Raw genomic sequence first — 23,247 nt, 5'->3', positions numbered from 1 at the left:
CTTAAGTCAGTTCTGAGCATTTTTCCAAACTGATAGACCTTCAGTTTGTGAAACATGATGGGGATATTTTGGAAATCATTAAATAATTTGGAAATGGAGACTTGTGCACAAGTGTGATTTCATTCTCAGTCTATCATCCTCAAGTTTTCAATTAACTCTGTCAACAGAAAGCCAACTTTAAATCCCTACCTCAAGCTGGTAGGGAAAGAGTCACAGTTTGTGAAACAAACAAAATAAATCATCCATCCATCCATTTTCTATACCCGCTTAATCCAATTTAGGATCAGGGGGGCTGGAGCCTATCCCAGCTGCCATCACAGGGCCACGCAGAGACAAACAACCATGCACCCTCACTCCTAATTTAGACTCACTAATCAAATTAACATGCATGTTTTTGGACAGTGGGAAGAAGGCCAGGTTGCCCTGAGAGAACACCACCGTGCAGCCCGTAATAAATCTTTAAAACACAAATTGTTGCTCACTTTGGACAGCCATGGGAATTGTTCAGGAATTTTAATCAATTTGCATTAACAGGATTAAAGAACAGATTTTAGATAGAGAATTTTCCACTTTTTTTCTCCCATAAAACTCTTCTCTTTTTCAGTATCTGGTCATGAATCTTGGATACTTTCACATCTATAAGTTTATTGTAAGAAAGCATTTTTGGATCAAATTCTTTAACCACAGGATTTGATTTTTGAGTATGGAAAAGTCTTTAGCTTTAAGTGGAAGTAGACAGAAATAAACTACACTGCTCACATTCAGCTACACCTCGTCATGCACTGAATGCTTCCCCCTTCATTTCCTTTACCGTTTTTTTTTCTTTTTACCTGCCCACCCCCATTCCTGTTGCTGCTTGTCTGGATGAGTCTTGACTCCAGAGAGTCCAGCTGTTTGCGCCCTCCCAAGTAGTGTTTCAGAATTTTATGACTGCTATTTGCACCTCGTAGAGCACAGTGTGTAATCTGATGACTTTGGCTATTTAGGAAAGGCACTAGTGTGACCTAATCTCCTAACATAGTGGCCTGTATGCACACACACTGAAAAAAAAAAGTGCAGATGCATGTTGTTCTGTGTCGTGCAGAAACTTGCAGGCAAAAGTCAATAAAATGTTTACCTGCCTTTTGTTTTGTTTGTCTCTTATGTTCAGGAAGACAAAGTGGATACGTGTTGATTTGTTTTATTCAAAGGCACACAACATACTGCTGTTGTCCTTTAAGAACCGTGTAGTCATCATAGTGCAAACGCTACCAAAAGGCAGTGTCTTAACTTATCTTCAAGGGATATATGCGCAATATATGTGCAATATCACTTCCGTGACTCTCAGAGATGGAATGGGTTACAGAACAGTGACCAACTAGCAATCAGAAGATTGCTATAAAGCGTTATAGAACCATATATACTGTCACAATTAATAGTTGATGTACTCAAACAAAAAAAACACTAGAGTCTCTACTTGCACATTTATGAAACCTGATAAAAAACAGATGGATAAGTGCACCAAACTTGGCTCAGGAATCATCAATCTGTGACAGCTCAGACAAAATGAAGGACACGGTAAAGTCAACCCCTGTGAATGTTATACAAGAAACAAACCCATTGCTTGCTCTTTGACACAAAACTGCTGATTAAATCAAACTTTTCGAAAAGAACACGAAAAGATGCCTGTTGACTGTTTGGAGACTGTTCTTTAGTCAAATGTGACTGCAATATAGTTTTCAGATTAGATTAGAACCTTACAATCGCACCTTTTACATTTATTTTAAAAAACAAAGACAATGTAAAAACAATATTTTGACCAGGAAAGGCAAGAGTTATAGGAACCAGATAAGTCTGACACAAAAATATACAGATTGTTGTGAACCTGAACATGACTACCACAGGGAATATATGATAGGTGGCCGCATGAGTGCAAAAGGTGTTTGGGAAATCACATTTCATGAGAAGACCTCACAAAAAAGAAATTAATTTAAAATGGTGTAGAAACAGGCAGTGTACTCAGAATTCACTGTGCACAGCCAGTTTGGAACATGTGGTTGAAAATGATATCATGTTGTCATCTTCGTAAATCACTTTTTGGTGAGTGCACCTTAGAACTGGAACCTCATCAAAGTCCCTGAGGATCTACACGCCCATGTCTGGGACTAAATGTGTAGCGTGTAAGAAACACCAGTGCTGTAAAGATAGACCAGTGTCAATCAACAGATTGTGGAATTTAACGCATGCATGTGGTGCTGAAAGGGAAAGGCTGTAAGCAGCGGTCAGAGAGTGAACCCTGTCACTTCAAGTTGTAATCATAATGATGTTCATGCTTGTTGACATGCCCCATGTGGAATAATGAAGCAGACTTTGACAAGTGTTGCAGTTTTTGAATGCAACTATCGTCAGGCAGCTCCTGCAATAATTAGTACAGTTCTGTCGTCCTCTTAGTCTTCTTAGGCTGATTCCCCTGTGTACTTCATACTGCTGATAAATATATTATCAGAACATCACAGTCACTGTGATGACTCTAACTAAACAGTTCAGTCCGCAGGCTGCGTGTATGAGTCCTGTGGTTGCATTTCGCTATTGTCGATTCCCACCCCATCTCATTTTACCGCGAGCTGACCAAACATAACTTCTCAAGACAAACACAAAATCAGAAGTATAGTTTTCTTTTTATTCCCTTTCTCCAAAGGTACTAAGCTTCCCCCAGCCCCCAACCCCAACCACCCACCCAGACAGAATAAATACTTAGAATGTGAAGCTTTCAAAGCTGACAGCAGCACGGTTCAGGTCAGAGGCCTCACCGTGACTTGGAACCAAATGTTGACAATTGCCTGTGATTACACAGCGGCGGGGAGGGTGCCATGTGGAATCATGCACCGGTTGTCACATGTGATTGCAAGTAACGACCCGGGCCGTGGTGTTTATTGATCATTGGCATGCGAATGCCAGTTGAAAGTGGTAATGCATTACTAATCCTTCCCTTTAATATCTTCCCTACTCTATTTTACTCAATAGCTGAATCCACCCTCTTTTTGTCTTTTTTTCTTTTTTATCCCCAAAACCTAAATGGAGTTTGTCAACTGTAGTTAGTACTGTCTCATTGTACTGGATGTTGGGGAAAACTATAGCTACAGCTTTTTATGGGTTAGGATTTGAGGACTTTATTGTGAAGCGTGCATTCATTCATTGATGTGTGTGTGTGCGCGTCCGTGTGTGTGTGTGTGTGTGTTTACATTCTTTAAAGGACCCAAAAAAAGATTGTTATCATCTCAGTAAGTGCTGAGTACAAGTGTGTTTCCGGCTGTAAATATGTCTCCAAATATGTTTCTGTGTCACTGTGGTTATCTTTTGTCTGAAGCACCAGTTACTGTATGGTGGGAGTGATCATTATCCGACTGGGTAACACCTGTAAAAAACAATTGCTCTCCACGGGCCTGTGCTAAAGGCATGGAACTTGAATGTTGGATTTGACTAACTCTTCTTCCAATGTAACACATTGGGAGACTTCCAGAGTCATTTAGATATGTGTGTGGTTTTTAAGCCTACATCTTCTTACAACATTTCAAAGAATAACCTGCTCTGGAACCATTAGTGGATGGATAGAACATCAATGCATGAGCGTGCTTTTGTCACAATGGCTGTAAATTGCATGGCCACTGCAGTCAGAGCTGACACATCTGTAATGAATTATCTTCATCTCTACCTGGTAGATGTAATTTGATATCATGTTGCTTAATTAACTCACAGAATTTTCACTTTTTCCACTTGTGATCTAATATGCTGGTGAGGTCAAGGCCCAAGTTTGTAACTGATGATGAAATTAACTTGTGCTGAGAACCATTCTTCCAACATCATCACCTCTTAAGGTTTGCTTTGGAAGGCTTGACTTATTGCATCCACTGACTCTCCACCATAAATCCACTCACAGATACACGTACGATTACTCATATTCACACCTTCAAACTTTTAGTAGCATGTTTACAATTCATTTTTATTCCAGGCTTTTGCCTCTTTTTTCTGACACATAAACTTCAACTTCGTACGTCCTTAAGACTGTCAAACACACGTACACAGTTTGCCGACACAGCCATGCAGTAACCACTGACACTGTCTGTTTCAGTCTTTGTCTGGCTGTGGTGACAAAAGACCTCACACTCCACTCACAGTGGAAAAAAAGAGAGAGAGAGAGAGAGAGGACTGCAGTCAATTAAACATATTTTTGGGAAATAAAAGCAATTGCCAAATGCGGTGAAAGTCCCAAACTTTCCCTGCCAGCTGACTGTCAACACAGATGTGGTGCGCATTCAGAGTGACTGGGAGGGACAAAGAGCAAGGAAAAATATCTCCGTGTCTCTGAATCTGCTGTGTTGACATGAATGGATTGAAAATGGGATATAAAAGCTGAAAAGCTATTTTTCTCTTTGAGGCACTTCTAAAATAAAAGACGAGAGTGAGGTCAAATGAAATGCATTAGTTCAACATCTAGAGGTGTGAAATGTGCTTTCCCAAGACCTGTGCCTTAAAAGGAAACCTGTTATTACTGGCACTTAAAGTGGGGCACTTAGTGTCATATGGCTGAAATGAAAGCAGTTTCAAAGAGCGCGAGACACTCGTAACATCTAAGAAATTATCAATTTTTTTCAAATATTGTCTTTATTTTCAATATATCTTACACATGTAGTGACAATTGTGTTTACCAGAGAGATCCCGCTGGGCGCTGTGTTTGAAAACCCTTCTGTCTGACCTAGTCTTATTTAGATTGAGGTGATAACGGCTGACCCTGAACAGCAAAACAGATGTTGAGGGTGAAGAAACATTGCTAATAATTAAGCTGCACAGAGGTTTAAGGGGGGTCAGGTTTGCAGTGGCCAAGGGTCAGATTTTGACTAATAGCTGACAGGTTGGGAAGCTCAACAAACAGCTGAAGCAAATAATGGTTTCATCGCTTTTATGTGACTTGAGTCCCTTAGGCTAAACTTAAAAATGAATTAGTACGCATCTGTTTAAAAAAAAAGTCGATGGAACATTTAGTCCAACATTTTTACTTAAGCCCCGCTAATGTCTGGGTGATTGTTTTCTTTTACAGGAGGGGACACCTTAACATGAGTGCAACAGTGTATTAGCTTAGGATCATTAAACCAAAGCTAATTGGACTTTTTGTTTTGCCTCTAGTCAGGTTTGATTCGAACACAGGATGCAGACTACTTCCTCAGACCAGTGTCCCGCAACCTTGCACAGGGGGAGAACTTCACAGCACCCGACAGTCACCAACCTCACATCCTCTACAGAAGTAACAGGGACTCCTGGACAAAGGAGAGGCATCCCGAGTCCCGCGTGCTTCTGAAGAGATCCACCGATTCTTCTCATCACAAGTCACAATTCCCTTCAAAGACAGAATCCATCTACAATGTAGTTAATGAAGATCAACATGGGCTCCTTCAAAAAGAAGAAAGTGACATCCATGGTTATCACCATGACAACAGTAACAGCACAAGTCATAATGACCGACTGAAGCGTGACGGAAGCAACCATCATCACAGTGATTACAGACATGGGGAGAAGCAGAGGCAGCACTTCTGTGGGAGAAGGAAGAAATGTATGTAAGGGCAATTTTCTCATTCTAATCCCTACCCGCACACTCAAATTTCTCTCCAACATTTCTATGACTTATTCCTTTATTTACTATAATAAGTGTACAATGAAACAGAGAGGGCAAGGAGAGAAGCCGAGTAAATGGAAGGAAAACACTGCTTGAGCCTTTTCTGCACTGACGATATAGGTCATTCTTATTACAAAGTTGAAACTTAGTCACATAGATTCCCAGACTTAATTACATTATGAGCATGTTTTATTCTAAAAAATGTTAAGTAGTAATTTCTACCCTTTCCAATCCTCCAAATGAGGACACTCAGATAAGGATGTTCCCACTTATACATACTTCTCACATTGCCATAATATTTTCAGATGTCTTCAAATTTTCCAGATATAGCTATGATATTCGTTTGACCTTAAATCAAACCTAAGGGACGCTTTGAAGAATTATGACACGACTTATAGTTTCTCCCACAAAAGCAAAAAGCATATGATATGACACTGAATATATTTGTTGACATTTCTGGTTAACTCTGTTAGCGGTCAGCCTCACAGGATTGAGGTTGCTTGGTGCAAAGGGAACAATCGAAACACACCACAGATAAAGTATGTTCCCAAATTCATTTTATTGTCCTGTAAGAATGATAATACCATCACATGAGTGCAGAAAACAAATAAAAACACTCTCTGTGCTTGTGCAGTTTTGACTGTAACACCGTATTAAAGGTTGCAGACTGTGTTGACTTGCAGTTGTTCACACATCATTAGCACCTTTTGTGTTAAAGAGAAAAACAGCACAGTAAGTATTCCCCTGACGGCTAAATAGGTGAACAGTAAATTCCACCGGCACCTTTTTTTTTTTTTTAAAGTAACAAGTATTTATACTCTTACACACAGTAACATCCAAATGCCTGTGTTACTTTCTTGATAGATGTTTCTCTGAGAATGAAGCATCAGCTTTCCTTATTTTTTTCACGATGACAAACGAAGAACATCATCCGAGTTTTGGTTGACTTCATTCGTGACATGACCCCGTGAAAGGTTAAGAGGGAATTATTTATATTCACTTTGCACTCTCAAAAACATTACCACGAGATCGTTTAACATTGCCTGTGACTCAGGGGTCATTCGAGAGGGAGCAGGCTGGGATAGGACTGGTACCACTATTACCCTGCAGAACCCCAGCTGTCTGGTCCTTGTGAAAACACACCGCTGTTTACATTTCCATGACATGACATCACTGAACACCTGTGCAGCGTTTTAGTCCAACAGGCACTGTGGTCACTCACCTGCCTCTGCCTATATAAGCAAACTTCCTCTCCTTTGTAGTTTATCTCAGTCAGGCAGTGCAAGGTGAATGTTTTGATAATCTGGGAAACATGCAGGTGAAGATTTGGGGTAATAATGTCAACCACATCGGATTGTGTACTGTTTGAGGTTTTGTCAGTGTACAGACATGAATGTAAGAGGATGCTGCTTTAACGATCTAAAGGATCTAAAATCTGTGTGTCTCCGAGTCACATGTGCACCTAACAAAAAAGGGCTTATAAGACTGAACAAAACAAAATAAAAAATAAAATCTTATCTATGATCTATCCACACTGGAATCCTGTGGGGCTCTATTTCTAGGAGAGGGTGACGCATGGATTTATTTAACTTCTCTTCCCTGTGATCATTATTGTCTCACATTTATTACATCTATAAAGTCAAATGGTTTTCCTTTCCCCATGGAAATCTTTTATGTACATGTTTGTCCCCTATATTGCGACTTCCTGGAGATGCAGCAAAAGCAGGGCACAAACTGTCACTTCAGACTTCACTTAATGCTCGCCTAACACTGAGGCTGCCAGAGTCAACAAGAAAGAAGAAAAAAAGAAAAAGAATAAAGCTCAGTGGGCAGTTTATTATTATAGTAGGTCGCAAAAGTAAGAGCCTAGTTAATCATTCAGAATGGTTGTCGTCTACTTGCCAGAAACACACACATGCACAGGTAGACATTTGTCTCGTAGCTATAAGTCAGATTACATAGACATACTCGGACATACTCAGCTGTGGGAAGGAAGGGTTGTCAATTATACGAACCACTGGTGTTTGCAAACCTCTGTACAGAAGCATGATTTGAAGCCAAAGTGTAACACATAAAGCTTCAGTCAGGTTGTTTAACACATAATTTGCCTTGCAAAAGGTTGGTTTAATTAATTTATTCTTCTTAATTGCTCTTCTCTGCTTTGATTTGTGTTTACAGATATGCCCAAACCTCCAAAGGAGGATGTTTTCATCCTCCCCGACGAGTACAAGTTTATCCCCAGGAACAAACGGGCCGTGCTGATGAAGAATCGGGCCAGTCAGAAGCTCAATGTGGAGACGCTTGTGGTGGTGGACAGAAAGATGATGGACAACCACGGACACAAAAACATCACCACATATGTACTCACTGTGCTTAACATGGTACGAGAGATAGGTTGGTGTGTCAACATGATAATGTCAGCATATGAAGACATAATAATGTAGTATATCAAAACATTTATAACATGTTAACCTCTGCTAATATGTGTGTCGGCTGTAAATATGCAAACTTTATGCATGTGCTAGATCTCAAAGATTGGTATCTGGTGGGTGCAGGAAACAATACATTAGAAATAAAAGGAGAAAAACAGGAGCAAACAACAAATGGCCCACACTGGCCCTCTTATCTAAAGATTTGTGATTACCTTACATCCCATAGGCTGTTCAGTTTGCGACCTCAGACTGCGGCCGACAATCCATGATCTGTAATTTACTCTAGACAGTTTTAATTTAGTTTTGGTTGTTTTATATTTGGAAATACTATCATATTATATGTACTGTCAGGCCTGTGATATATTATCAGCACTGAGTCTTGCTATGACCATGATGTGACCACGGCGACAGTGAGAACGATACCGTTTAAGGTGTCCATAATCGCACACTGCCAGGTTCAGATATCCATCCGTCATTCATCCACAACTCCTACTATGATGACACTATTATGGCCCCTAAGTCTCACGCACTAAGTGCTACACATTCATTGTCTGACACTATGAAAACCAAAGACCTGTTACCCACTAAAAATAAATTGTGAGACAAAACAAAGGAGCCTGAACTGTTGAGCTGCTGAAATTCTATATCAAGCAAGGATGGGAAATAATCCATGGTTTTAGAAACATGTCAGTAATATTAAATTCCAAAAGACATAAATATTCAGCACATAAAGTCTTAGCATTTGATAAGTTGTCCTTGTACTACTTTCAATTAAATATTAGGTTCAATTTTCAGCTTGTGAGCTGCCAGTTGCTTGTTATTCTTGTTTGGAAATATCTGGTCGAGCTTTCCTCCATGTTTTGCCATTACACACACATGGAACATAAGTCAACCATGCAATGCTTTTGAGGTGTCCCACAGCTTTGGGTTTAGTAACTTGATACCCATGTCCTCTAGACTAAATTATCAAAAAGAGCACGTCTAAAAACATGAAACTGATATGTGAGTGAGATCATTGGTGCCACACTGACAGCGTGCCCCTGCTCTTCTCAGCTGATCTGCAGACGAATTCCGTTGCGGTTGTTTTGCTACTTAATGACTGACTGTCAAATCCAAAGATAATCCATCTATTTTGAAAATAGTGTTCCCTCCAGTAGAAACCCGGTTGAAGCAGTCACACTCTGTAGCAGAAGAGTCACCTACATACAGTTTAGGGTTTCACACTAAAGATCCAATCCTCTTCCTCACCTGCCAGCTCTCACCCTCACTTGGTTACCCTGATTATTTTTTGAAAATGCAATTAAACAAGACACTCGAGTTTTTGTACAGGTTTATGTTTTCTCCTGCTGCAAAGTAAAAAGAAAAAGAAAAAGAAAAACATCAAGAGCTTTTCGTGATTATCAGATTTATTAAAGCATGCTGTGCGTTATTTCTCTTGAAATGGAAACTCCATGGAAACTGATTGTTTCCTTTATGTAGCAGTGAAAACACGGTGATTCACTGGACCTCTTTTGATCAGATCAGGATGTGAAAATCCGACACTCTTGTCAAACTGTGTGGCTCAGGGATATCTTGGTTCCAGATATATGCTTTGACTGTTCCTTTTGACCGCAAAACATTCTCGAGTTTGTTAACAAACCACAGCCGCGTGTCTTTTCACGACTCGGTGCATAAGAAGACCAAACTTGAGGAACATAAGGAATGAACGAGTATGAGTAAGGGCATACAGGGTTTTGAGAGTGGCACCTGATCTTTTCACAGGGCCTGAGAGTGACACAAATGGCCCACATGAACAAAAGATTGCGTGTCCACTTTCACAGCCTGAAATGCTGTGACTTATCAGATGTCTAAACTAGAAGCTGAATTGGAAACAGCAGTTGTGGTTATTAGACCTCTGATACCATCAAAGGGGCTTTGTGTCTGTGTGTTTTCTACTTCTTTAGATTTAAAGTTGTGTCACTACACATCTATGACAGACCTCTCTAATTTATAGGTTACAGTATACTGTCAGACTGTGATTACTTAAGACAGCTTAAGTAATTTGTTGCTGACACATAGAAATGAAAGCACTAGCTCTTTGACATTGAGCGCAGCATGTGAATTGAAAGTAGTTTTAAGCTGTGTTAGTCTTTAAGAGAACAGTGGATGTTTGAAGACAGATTTCACTTTATTCACCAAAGCAGCTGCAAAGCTGATTCTTGAGAGTGACATGCGCAAAAATAATTCACACTACACGTTACATTACATTGACAAGATAACAGAGTTTGTGTTGGGAAAATTGCTCTCGTTTACGTGGATAAGAAGCTGTTTTTATGTTATAATGTATGTGTAGATAGATTAAAGTGTTTAAGTAAACATCAGTGTTGGTAAAATGTAATTATGCTCTCTCGTGTACTCTCCACTGTAGGTCTCCAGTCTGTTCAAAGATGGCACAATAGGAGGGAATATCAACATAGTTATCGTGGGGCTCGTCCTTTTGGATGAAGAGCAGGTGAGCATCAGACAAAACTCAGCCTCCTACGCTACCATTTTATGTCCTTTATGGAGCTTCTGACACACAGGGAAAGGACAAGATATATCATCTCTTTTATTGTTTTTACACCCGTACATCATGATCGTAGGTCTTTCAGAAATGGGGTTAGCCTAACTACTGAAGGTTTTGACCGTGGTTAAGTATAATGTTTATATTTCCTTGACTACTTGGTCAAATTTAGGGGGGAATTACCGTTGAGTGAAGAGTTGAAAAAACAGCTTGAGCCAAAGACACAGTTGGGGAACTGTCAGAAACAGACATCTAGGACAATAGTTGTTGTTTTCAATCCACATGTGATGTTGATAGATTTTAACCATCCTTAACAGCAACTGATTACCAGCCAGAGGAATCCCAAAAAGAAAAGAAAAACCCTGTTTTACCAACCATGTCTCATTCTAAGCAACACTTTTATTACTTGAACTTTTAAATCATCATGGTGACTTTAAATTCCCCATGAGATGACAAATTGGATGTTTTTATTACATTTTTCTATCACCCTATATCAACTATACACCTTTAAATGTCCCAACAAAGCAGAGTGGGCTTTTTTTTATTTTTTTTATGAGGATGGCCTCAATGCCTTCTCTCTTGAATCTCTTGAAATATGCAAAAGCTAATAGCCCCAGTCACTTTATGAAATACATACACAAAAATCTTCAAACTGATTTTAAAGTTCAGACAAGGATCCCTAAATTTGCAATAAATGTGGTAGCAGCGCCTCCCTTCCAAGAAGAAAATGTTGTTTTCAGTTCTGCCACTGTTTCTCTGTTATATACGTCACAGGATGGCTTGGTGATCAACCACCATGCTGATCACACACTGAACAGCTTTTGCCACTGGCAGTCAACCCTTGGAGGCAGAGAAGGCCGACACCATGACCACGCCATCCTCCTCACAGGATTCGATATCTGCTCTTGGAAGAATGAACCCTGTGATACTCTTGGTACGTCTTTATTTGCCCTTTTTTTTTTTTTTTATTGCCAAATGGCTCAAAATTCAGAGAGGAGTAGATGATTAGTATCTGAAAAAGAGTCCCAGCAGATCCAAAACAAAGCAGTGACAGTGAAATAACGATAAATGAAATACTTTGGGTTTTTTACTTAAAGTGACAAAAATTATGCTATTTCATGTCCGCTCCTAGATAATGTGTTATTTACTGACTGATGTATGGTTGCAGCTGCATGAGACTTTGTATGAGCTTTATAAGATACTATCTGAAAAAAATCTCAAAGTTTAAATGTATCACTGTGTCACTGCTGGTTGCAGTGACTCTAAAAGGAATGAAAACAAAAAAGGTCTTTCGTTTATTGTTGAACAAAAGCTTTTAGATAATTTCCTCTATGGAAGCATGTGAGGCTCGAGACAGGACATGTGCACACCTGGCTAAGATTTCCAGTCCAGTTGCATTCTTTTTTTTCAAAATACCCAAGTTTAGCAAATAGTCACAGTATGATTTATTGACAACATGGTACACTCTGTGAAACCAGCCTGTCACGGTAACTCTGCCCTAACATTGTCTGGGAAGGTGCTCCTGTCCTCTGTCACACTGGATGACCCAGGATGACACCAGCAAACCAGATGTTTAAAAAGATCCGCGGGTTTCCTGCTCCAGTGTCACAAATTCCACATCACTATATTGTGACATGGAAAAATGTGAAGTTTAAGAGCAGATGCAAAGCATTAAAAAGCATTACCGGAAGAGCAAATCTAAGACGCCTTCAAAGTCATAAATTTTTGTACAAACTTGGTATGAAAAAATAAGAGATATATGTATGTGTGCTGCAGGTTCAGAAATAGAGAGTAGACAAACCATGTTTTCTCTGAAGTCACAGAACATCCAAAAGAATACTCTTTAGCTATTGTATACATTAAAGAGACCAAGCTCACCGGCTTTGAACACACCCACTCAGTGTTTGTGAGCAACACCACCTAACAAACTAACAACAGCTTGTTTGTGATAATGACCCTTCAAACATATTGTTTTCTTTCACACTGTGAGAAAAAACTTCTATGTTGTGTCCCTGAGACACAAAGAGACGCAAGCACACACACACGCACACACGTGAAAAAAACACACTCTACCTTCAAACCACAGATGTAAGTTTTGACTTCAAAGTGTCGAGGCTGGCATTAGCCCTAATCATTGCTATGAGGCCTAGTTCAAAGGTGTATGAGGGTGTGTGTGTGTGTGTGTGTGTGTGTGTGTGTGTGTGTGTGCGTGTGTGTGTGTGCAATCATATTAGAGTTAGTGCTGACTAATTCCCAAAGGTGCAAAATAACGTGGTTGTTAGTTCAACCTGTCATTATATAACACAGTTTATTTGCCTTACCCTTACAGCCCTGTCCCTTAATGTTTTCACCTATATTTCAAAGCCGATATATTATATATGTCCTACCTCGTTCCTGACACAGAATATGAACTGAATGGTGGTTCTCACAGTCAATCTGCCTAGTTATGTTAAATATCATTACTCACGTTAGTTATTTACATGGGAACATTACTTCAGGGGGTTTTGCACTCTATAGGGAATGACTTAAAGTCATAAATTAGGCAAAACACAGGGCTAAATTCTCCATGAGACACTAGGACAAAAACCTTAAGGGAGGGCCCCATGCGTATTATCCTTTTTGATTCACAGCCAGGGGTACCTTATGTGTGTGTTTGTTGAGGAGAAGCAGAAGGAGAGTGGACAGAGAGAAGCACAAATAGAGCTGACCAGCAAAAGGGAGTTTAAAAGAGAATGAAAGATATGAGAAAGATGTGAGGACAGCTGAAGATTTCTCTTAATTGAAGTAAAAGGTAGCAGGGGGATTTGAGAATGTTCCCACAGAGTCCAATATTTCATAAAACAGAGGGATTTCCACTCTTGGATAGCAAGTGCAGTGTTTGATATGTCTTACACATGCAGTCCACAGACAGTTCAAGTCTGTGTGAGATCTTTGTTTTTACTTTTAGGTCATTTGTTAGCATTGTGGACCAAAATTTTTCTTAAAGTCTTAAATCCATTATCAAGAGTACATACAGCTTGACCACATTTATTGTAATTACACAGCACATTGGATATGTGTTAAAACTGTTTGAATAATGGCACTTTATGTAAAATTTGAAAATATACAACACTGGTTTTTCAGGCTTTGCTCCTATTAGCGGGATGTGCAGCAAGTACAGAAGCTGCACCGTGAATGAAGACACTGGCCTGGGTCTGGCATTCACCATCGCCCATGAATCAGGACACAAGTAAGAGTTTTCATGGTCTCTCATGATATTAAGAAGGGTAAAAAAAAAAATTTAGTCAATAAAACTGTGGACTCGATGTACCGAAAGGGGGCGGGGGCACTGCTTATAATGTCCATGTTTATAAATCTTGAATTTTTTTCATGTCACTATCCATTCAATCAATTTGTAACTTTTCAAATACACATTTCCACAAAGTATTGTGTGTATAATTTTTGACCAACATAAGAAAATCCTGTGTGCGCTTCTTCATCCTCCAGTTTTGGCATGGTCCATGATGGTGAAGGCAATGTTTGCAAGAAGTCTGAGGGCAACATCATGTCTCCCACATTAGCGGGTCACAACGGTATCTTCTCCTGGTCTTCTTGCAGTCGCCAGTATCTCAGCCGCTTCCTCAAGTAAGTAAACCTATTTTCTAATACAGCTGTTCTTTTGTTGTGGTGAACAATGCTGCAATACTTGATTTAAGAAGCCCTTATTGTTAATGATGACATTTATGAGTATGACCCTTAAAGAGTCTTTCTAAGTTCTCAGAACACAAGAGCTACGCCATGTGATCTTGATGAGAACTGAGTAAATCCTCGTGCCAGCCTTTGTTATGTGCTCATGCAACGGATATAAAACACTGCATCGGTTTATCAAATTAAATGATTTAAAATGGCACTGGCAACATTGAATGTGCATTGCATTTGCAAATATTTATACTCATCATGTGTTACTGATGCACGAGCATGTGTTGTAGAAAAACATGTCGGCAGTAGATACATCTGTTACTAAAGCTGCCATGATCCGAACAGTACCAAGTGAGGAACTGCACTTGTGTTGAAATACACGGGTATTATTCTATGTGTGTGTATGAAAGAAGCTAACATACACACCAAAGCAAGCAGTGCAACTTTTGGCTTATAGACATGTGGCGCTGCTTTTCTCTTGAAAGTGCTGTTTTACAGAGAGAATATTTATTACGTGTTGAGCTACATGTTGGTGAGCGTTTTCAAGGGAGAAAACAGAGTGTTTGTGCAGTGACTGCTGCATTTCCAAACATACAGCCTGCTCACCCAAGCGAGAAAACAACCATCACGACCACAGCGTCCATATGTCTGCTTGTGTTTCTAAGTGTCAGTTAATGCGTTTTGTGTGTGTGTGTTTGAGTGAAGGTGTGTGTGTGTGCTTGAAACAAGATAGCACAGTGTCAGTGCCCTTCACTAAATTTACCAGTGTGTTAACTGAACTGTCAGGTCTCCCCTCTCAGAGTGGTGGAGACAGACAGCATATTTCCTCGCTGAGTTATTAGAGCTGGGATGACCTCAACCTTGTTAGGCCTGTCAGCCTTATATTAAACTCCCATCACCCCTCGAGGCCACGTGGAGTGGATCTCTGCACCACTGAATGCAGGGGTATTCCTCCTGTATGATTAGTGAATTGTTGTATGTTTTCCTAATTGCAATCAACAGACTTTTACAACATATGAATGTTCTGTTTTTCTCTCTAGATTAAGTGAGATTCCTTAATGTTTCCTTCATGTGCGTTGGGGAGGAGTGTTGTCTTAGCCAACAGAGTTTACACCACAAACTTCCTTTTTTTAAGTCAGCTTTGACAGAAACATCTGTGTCGGTACTGTATGTGTGGTCAGGTGCTTCATTTGAAATTTACATATACTTTGTTGCTCATTTTAAACTATATTAAACTGAATTATTTTATTCAGTTCAATCAATTTACCTTACTTGCAGTGACTTGCCAATAAGTGTGCTGCATTCTGCAGGCCTTACAGGTGGGAGGTCAGAACTTAAAATGTCATTATCTTCCACCACTGCGCTTTTGATGCGCATAGAACGAAAAAACATTGCTACTTCCATGTTTCTCTTAATGCTTTGCAGTTCGTAACAAATATTTTTAACAGTCATGTAGATTGAATTACTTGAAGAAAAAGATGATGAAAAATTCCCAAAACACATTTTGTAAGATGTTTTTTAGATAAAGAATAACAACACTTTGAATACTGTGTAAACAGTATTTTAGGTAATAACTTCAGATGCTGGTGCTAACTTGACTTTACTTGAGCTCCAACAAAATCTCTCTTTTAGTTTTTTTTAGTTGAGCTACAGCTGCATTTACATCCAATTGATTTTAGGAATTTGATTGCTTTGGTTATGGTAATTAATATGATAAGACTAAATGTATCATTAAAAATTCCACTTCAGTCCTAGTTTATATGAAGCCCCTATTGGGCTATTCACAACCTTATATATGTAAGTTCTCTGAAAAGTCCTAATCAAGAGTTAAATTTGAATGCAACAAAAGCTACTTGCTCACAGATTTTGAATTTTTGAATTTTATTTATATGTTAAAATGATAATTACAATCTCTGTAATGTCTGTAGTGATATGATATGCATGTTTTATCACACTATCATTGAGAGTGCACTGTTCTATGCTGTTGTCTGCTGGGGAAGTTGCACTACAGACAAAACTGTAGGCGCCTGGACAAACTGGTGAAAAAGGCTGGTTCTGTTGTAGGCAGAAGGCTAGACCCTCTCAGTGCTGTGGTGGAGCAACGAATGAAGAGGAAATTATATTCTGTTTTGGAGAATAATGAACATCCTCTCCACAGCATCCTGGCAGGACAAAGGAGCAGCTGCAGTGAGAGGCTCATCTCTCTGCGCCTCAGGACTGAGAGGTTCAGGAGGTCCTTTGTCCCCACAGCCATAAGGCTTTTTAACAGTGACTGCTGACATTTTCTTATCAAATTTATTTATTTAGTCATTTTTTTATTATTATTATTAGTAGTAGTAGTAGTAGTAGTAATTTTAATATTATTGTTGTGGTCTAATATACAATCATTGTAAATATTTATAATTTTTTGAGCTACTTTACTAATTTGAATTTCCCCATTGGGGGATGAATTAAGTATTTTTCTATTCTATTCTATTTTTTTCTATTCTACTGATACAAAAATAGCAACACAGTGCAGTCAATCACTTTAACTGTGGTGTTGTAAATGTTCTGGAATTTGTTTATGTGACAGAAATTATAGCAAAAATCAGACACCTAATTACATGGCAACATTATTTCCATTAATATTGGAAATGTATCAACAGATTTTAGCCCGTGTCCAACAATGGACAATTAGCACAGCTTAGCTAAGATCATTTTAGCTTAGCTTAGTCTAAATATTGCTAACAAAAGCCACAGTACGTCTATTTTAAAGTTACAAAATCACATAACAGTTCCCAAAAAGGTCTCACTACTGTATAAACCTGTAGTCCACAAAGACTACAAAAACAACACAAGCTAACAGTAGCTTGTCAGGAGTACCCTAGCATATTATTCCCATCACATCAACTTTTACACTTTTGGTTTTGCTGAGGTGAAACAAATTGGGAAAGAACATGCTTAATTTGTTAGCATTAGAGGTACAGGTAGGCAGACTTTTTCTTTCTTTGGAGTGGGCCATGCAACCACACCTTTTTCACCCAATCATTATGCTAAGCCAAGCTAATCAGCTGCTTTCGGTAGCCGCATATTTACTATAGATCTGGGCTTCCTCCTCGCTGATTGCAATTAGTCCCATAGAGAAGGTGTTTCAAGGTGAGTCCACTGATCCTCTTGACAGTCTCACAGTTGGAATTTGTAATCAAGACCTTTGAGGGTTTTCCCCTTGCCACATAACAAGATTTTTTTGAATTATGGTATTGTGTTTCATGCACCAACAAACCATGGTTGTAATCAAAAGCCCAGTAATTTCTGTCTGGAAGAGATTAGTCAGGAGATCTGCAGGGAATCCTAGAAAAGAATGGGTCCTTTTCACATCCCTTCTTCATTTGTATCACAAGCTGATGATGATCTTGTGTACAGTGCTTACAGCTTACGCCTTGGGGAAAGAATTTTCTTTCTGAGCCTCTTCTGGTGCCATCAGTGAATATCAGAAAATGTTCAAGGAGAATTTGTCATGAGATTTTTCAAATGTGCAGAAACTGGTTTGCTATTTGCTATTGCGTTTGCAGGCATTTTTATCCGAAGAGCTCACTTGTGCACCTGCATATGTGTGTGATTACATTTAATCTGTTTTTCAGGAATCATATTATATGAATGTTGTAGGATATCAGAGTCTTACACTTACATAACAGCCATTGTTCTCTGTAGACGCATAGGACCTATAAAGCAGTGGAATATCGTACATACACACACAGAGGCACACATTCACTCTGGTAAAGCAATTAGGACCACTCACTAACATTATGAATCATTCCAATTTTTGTCTTTTCGTGCTCTTTTCACCATATTTTTGCATTAAATTCCCCAAACTGCAGTATTTAAAGCATCTCTGTATAATAACCAGTGGTATCAGTTTACAATGGAAACCCCCCGCTGGTGAAAGGATATGAGTGATGTGGGCAAGGACTTTTTATGTTTGTCATAATTGAGTGTCTGATGCATTAAACCGTCACTCTCAAGTTTTGGAGTTTGACAACTTGTTTTGTTACCGTGGCAACACTTAACACTTGCCCCAGTGTTGGCAGCAGGGAACATGTGGATGCTCGCTGTTGTGGAATTTCTGTGCTCACAGCAGGGAGTCTTTTATTCCAGCAACATCACATGATGGCAAAAGCTACATTTCTATTTTTTTGCGAGAATACACAATGGTATGTATGAGGAATTTTTAAAGATGACTATTATAACTGTTATGATAATAACACCCTCTTCAATCTCCAATCCCCTGTCCACTCCTGAACTCCACTTGTTGCTTCTTTGCTGCTTCCTTCCACTCACCCTCTGCTTGTATGTACTTCTTTATTCTTCCTTGTCCTGTTCACTTTCTAATCTCACCTTTTCTTCACTTACTTTTCCTGTTGTACCCCCTCTCCTGCCCCCCAGTACTGCCCAGGCTTTCTGCCTTTCAGATGAACCCAGAGCGGTCAAGGAGTATCAGTACCCTGAGAAGTTGCCGGGCGAGTTGTATGATGCAGACACGCAATGCAAATGGCAGTTTGGGGAAAAGGCCAAACTCTGCACCCTGGATTTCAAGAAGGTAAAATTAATTTTGAATTTTTTTTATTTTTTTCAATCCATGCTGTAATGCTCCAGCCTGACAGAAATCTGATGTATTGCTTCATAGAAAAAGCAAAGAATTTGAAAGAGGGCTGGGATGAATGAGGAAGAGGAGAAAAGAGACAAAAAGAGGAAAGGAAAAAGCAGATAAATCAGTTAGGGTTGCATGTCCCCATGTGCCTACACACACACACAAACAACAGTGAGAGTTTTAATCCCATCCCAGAAATTCTCAGTGGGACAGATGACTAAATATACGCTGGAGCATTGCCAATGGGAATCTCTCCTAATGGCTCCCGCATTGTTCATTACTGCTGATGTTGCTGTTTGTTCCACTCTAATAGATATTTTATGCAGGATTTTCATTTTTTATTTCATTTTATCAAAGCCACATGGATCCAGTAAACTTGGTCACAACACCATGTTTGAAGTTGGTAAATTATATGATGATATTACAGTATGAGTCTGAGTATGTGCAACTTTGGCTCACCAGCTCACTGCTGTTTATTTGCTATTTTCATGCTATGACCTCTTTAGTGCAGTCATGATATTAGCTGTACAAGACACATAATACATCCCCAAATCAGAATAAGTTGGGACAGTAAGGAAAATTCTAATGTAAATAAAATTATTCTTACATTTACATTGACTTTTATTGAATTGCAGATACTGTCTTACTGTCAGTGTCCCTTCATTTGTTAGAATATGAAAAATGTTAGTTTTCCATTCTGTCCCAAATTTGAACTCAACTCCACCTGTAGTCTCAGCGCAGTTACAGTGGTTGTCTTTTATCTCTTTTCATAGAACCAGTTTGTGAGCCATAACTACAGATATCAACACAATTCTTTCACATTGCCAATCTTTCATCTGGGACAGCCCATAACTGCACAGTGTAATCCGCGACTCAGCCATGGATAGTGAAATCATACAAACAATGTCAGATCAAGACATGTTTACCTCCAGCCTGACAGAAATGTTAAGCTTCAACACAACAGAATGTGGTTGGTCACAAGAGAACTTCAAGTAACTGATGCAATATAATTTAGTGATGCATTTGTTTATTTTGGTTTATTTACTATTTCTGTTTTATCCAAATTTCTTTTCTTTTTTTTCTTTTCATAAAAAAGAGAATGGGAAACCTTTTCAATGTGGGATTTAGGCAGAGTTAGCCTTAGCTTGATTTGAGCTTTCACATGCAGCCACTTTGAATGGCCAGCTGATTCACATATGCACATGAGGGCCATTCACTTCCCAAACAAGTCCTCTTCAGGGTCTACAGCTGATATTGGCCGAAAACTGGTTAGCCTTTAACTGGGCTATTCTAATCTGCATCCTCTGATGCAACAAGTTGCTGTCATCTGTCCAGTACTCTGAACACCCAAGGCCTTGTTAATTCTGCCAGCCCACATTCATATTTTTTTGTACCCAGGATTGTTTTTAGAAATCAATCTGGGTAAGATTTAAAAGATAAGAATTTTCGCAAATCTGGTTGCTCAAATATAAATTCAGTGTATATATATTTTGTATTACTTTTACTTGCAACATGACAGAACTACAAATCCAAGCTGCTGCTGGTACGGGGCTACAGAGAACAGTTGGCATGCATTGAAATAAATTGTCCATTGGATGCCATTGTATAGGCAAAGCTCAAAAGAACATAACAATGAATAGCCAAGTCATTAGCAAAACTTTGTCTGTACTTTTATCTATTATGCTGCCACAAAACCCCTTGCAGATAGACCATTATTGTCCTATCTGATTGCTTGCAAATCAGAAATGGTGTGTGTAGTATATTTAAAACCACTAATCTGACAAGCGAATCTGATTTAGCCACAGTTTGGCGATAAGCCTAAAGATCTGTGTTTATTTCCACGATAACATATGCTCGTGTGCTTGGTTGCAACAAGGTGCACAGGACTGCAAACCCCCAAGCATTCATCAGGCTCATTGTCTTTCCAAACACTTGTTACTTTTATAACAGAAACACAACAAAAATGGAATGGAACTTTTTGGCAAGCTTTTTCAATATAAGATAAGAGGAGACCAATTACATTCTCCATTGTGTATGTAATTAGATAGAGACGGGTTACCCAAGAAATTGGAAAAATTTGTTTGTGGATGTTTTTTTTTCTTTCATTCCCAGTTTGTGTCATACTCACTCCATCATCTCTCGCTGTCTCAGTCCACTCCGTCCATTGCTAACCCTCGCTGCCATTTTTACAGCTACTAAAATCCTGAGCAAGCAAAACAGCTGGACAAATAGGCCTTGGGATGAATTCCATGGTGGCTCTTGGCAGCATTGAGTTGGGGCTGAGATGCTTGTCAGCATCTGCACTGAGTTTTGAAAATCTGATATAGCCATTCAGACTGTAGTGAGGAGTGGACATGTTGAAAAGTAGCAGGCCTGTAATTCTCAGACAGTGTGAGCGCGCCCGATGCCCCCATCTGATTCTGCCATGACATCATGTAAGCTTGGTTAGCACCCTGTTATCCTTATGGACTGTGACTGTTTCCCTATTTAAGTCTGAAGATGCCTTGTCTGTTTTAGGCAAGTATTTATGATATCATTTCTTCTGTCACTAATAGAAACAATAGATGTGTCTCTGTTGGAACAGATTTTGTCCTTTTTTTTTCTCCTCTGTTTTCCAAAATTGTTATCCTCGCTACTGAAGCATAAATGTTTTGGAGATGCACAATTGCTACAGAGGGATAGCTTGCCAGCGGATCATAATTCAGACAATCTCTTTTTCAGCAAGCTTTTATCAACAGGTTTTAATGGCTCCCAAGAGACAAAACAACAGTGTTGTGAATTATCAATCCTCCAGTTGTTGGCTATGTTTCCAGCTGCTGCGGGGAGGATCCTGGTCATCCCCTTCTCTTTCTTTTTTCCTTGATTGTTTCAGGATATCTGCAAGGCTCTGTGGTGCCACCGTTTTGGGAGGAAGTGTGAGACCAAATTCATGCCAGCTGCTGAAGGCTCTGCCTGCGGCCCCGATATGGTGACTTCACACGTGTTTGTGTTTGTGTGTGTGTGTATGTGTGCATGGAAGTGTTTGTATGTGGCAGAGGGGGTTTGGTGAAACACTCACAGACTTTGTGACGACAAAACTGCCATCACAAGATGGCCTTTGGATTTACTGTTGGGTTTTTTCTGCCTCTGAGGCGATGCAGAGTATCGTGTTTTCAGGAAAAAAAAAACACGCTCTATTCAGGGGTTGAAGGTTGGCCTTTAGTCATACTATCAAAAAGATATCTTTTGTTCCATCGTAGCAAAAGGAGACAAAAGATACTGCCGTCAATGTGCCTTTGAGAAGACATGTTTCATCAAAATCAGGACAACTTTTTGTTTTTCTTGCCCGTACACTACTCCTTGGTAACAACTTGCTAGACGAATCCACAAAAGAAAGGCACCAAACAAGAGCCTTTGACACACATTTCTTCGAACAGAGCAGCACAAATCTGTCAGGAACATTAAAAGTGACAGTTTCAAACGTTCTCCGCTTAGAATTAATAGTCTGATTTGAGAGTAAATTCTCCTTTTGACACGACTTGGCCCATGTTTTTTTTTTCTTTCTTTTGTCAGTGTACTGCTTAACATTATGTACTATGTAGTATTTAGTAAAGAATGGAGCTTGTAAAGAAAGATGTCTCACACAGAGAGAAGCACATTCCTCCTCCAGAGGATACCACAGACCTCTGAGTCAGTAAATTGCACGAACAAAGAGCGACAGTAATTTATATAGCGAACAGACTAAAATGATACCATAATAAAAGCAAAGTTTATTGAGCGTTTTAGTGTTATATAGTGCAACTACTTCCACTGAGTTTTGCCATTTCGAGACAAAAGGCTTGAACTGAGTGACACTGCACTTCTTTTAACATACACCACTGTCCTTGTGTCCCAGGGTGAACTTTTAAATCGACTCATTAGCTACCTAAAGAATTTCAAGTAGCTTTACTTTGGGTTACTTGTGAGTTAATTTAAGTGCAGTGAGAATAAATTCCCTGTTTTTGTCAGAGGTTTCGCTCCCCCCTTCTCTTATTTTACCTCAGGGAGCAGCTGGTTTGTTGCTGATGTGGCAGAAATATGCCATTGGGATTGGGGCCAAAAAGCTATCTGTGTTCCTTATTTATGCGTTGGTTCCGTCCTTTCTTCTTTCAAGATGAATCTCCCTCAAGGCTCACTGGCCTGACAGCCCATCATCTACGTTTGCCTCTCAAGATATTCAGCTTGATAGTTTAATCTCACCCTCTCCCTAAGACAATTAGCTGAACACAATTACAGACTCACGCAGGAATTTGTGGCACTCTGCTGCAGGGAGAAAACATGAGGGGAAATCAGCTGTTCTAGA

The 23,247-nt window shown here is 39.4% G+C and overlaps 1 protein-coding gene across 1 annotated transcript in view; it reads left to right on the top strand.

Moving 5' to 3' along the window:
* adamts16 (ADAM metallopeptidase with thrombospondin type 1 motif, 16) overlaps positions 1 to 23,247 on the top strand; it is a 54,574-nt gene that overhangs the window by 10,379 nt on the left and 20,948 nt on the right. The window contains exons 4-11 of the mRNA XM_075466481.1: positions 5,161 to 5,584; positions 7,826 to 8,028; positions 10,487 to 10,570; positions 11,396 to 11,555; positions 13,745 to 13,850; positions 14,108 to 14,245; positions 18,722 to 18,875; positions 21,799 to 21,894. Coding sequence (XP_075322596.1) covers positions 5,161 to 5,584; positions 7,826 to 8,028; positions 10,487 to 10,570; positions 11,396 to 11,555; positions 13,745 to 13,850; positions 14,108 to 14,245; positions 18,722 to 18,875; positions 21,799 to 21,894 — 1,365 coding nt within the window. The remainder of the gene's footprint in view (positions 1 to 5,160; positions 5,585 to 7,825; positions 8,029 to 10,486; positions 10,571 to 11,395; positions 11,556 to 13,744; positions 13,851 to 14,107; positions 14,246 to 18,721; positions 18,876 to 21,798; positions 21,895 to 23,247) is intronic.

This window comes from Odontesthes bonariensis, chromosome 5, assembly GCF_027942865.1.
Source record: "Odontesthes bonariensis isolate fOdoBon6 chromosome 5, fOdoBon6.hap1, whole genome shotgun sequence".
Lineage (NCBI taxonomy): Eukaryota > Metazoa > Chordata > Actinopteri > Atheriniformes > Atherinopsidae > Odontesthes > Odontesthes bonariensis.
This window is presented reverse-complemented; position numbering and strand designations above follow the sequence as displayed.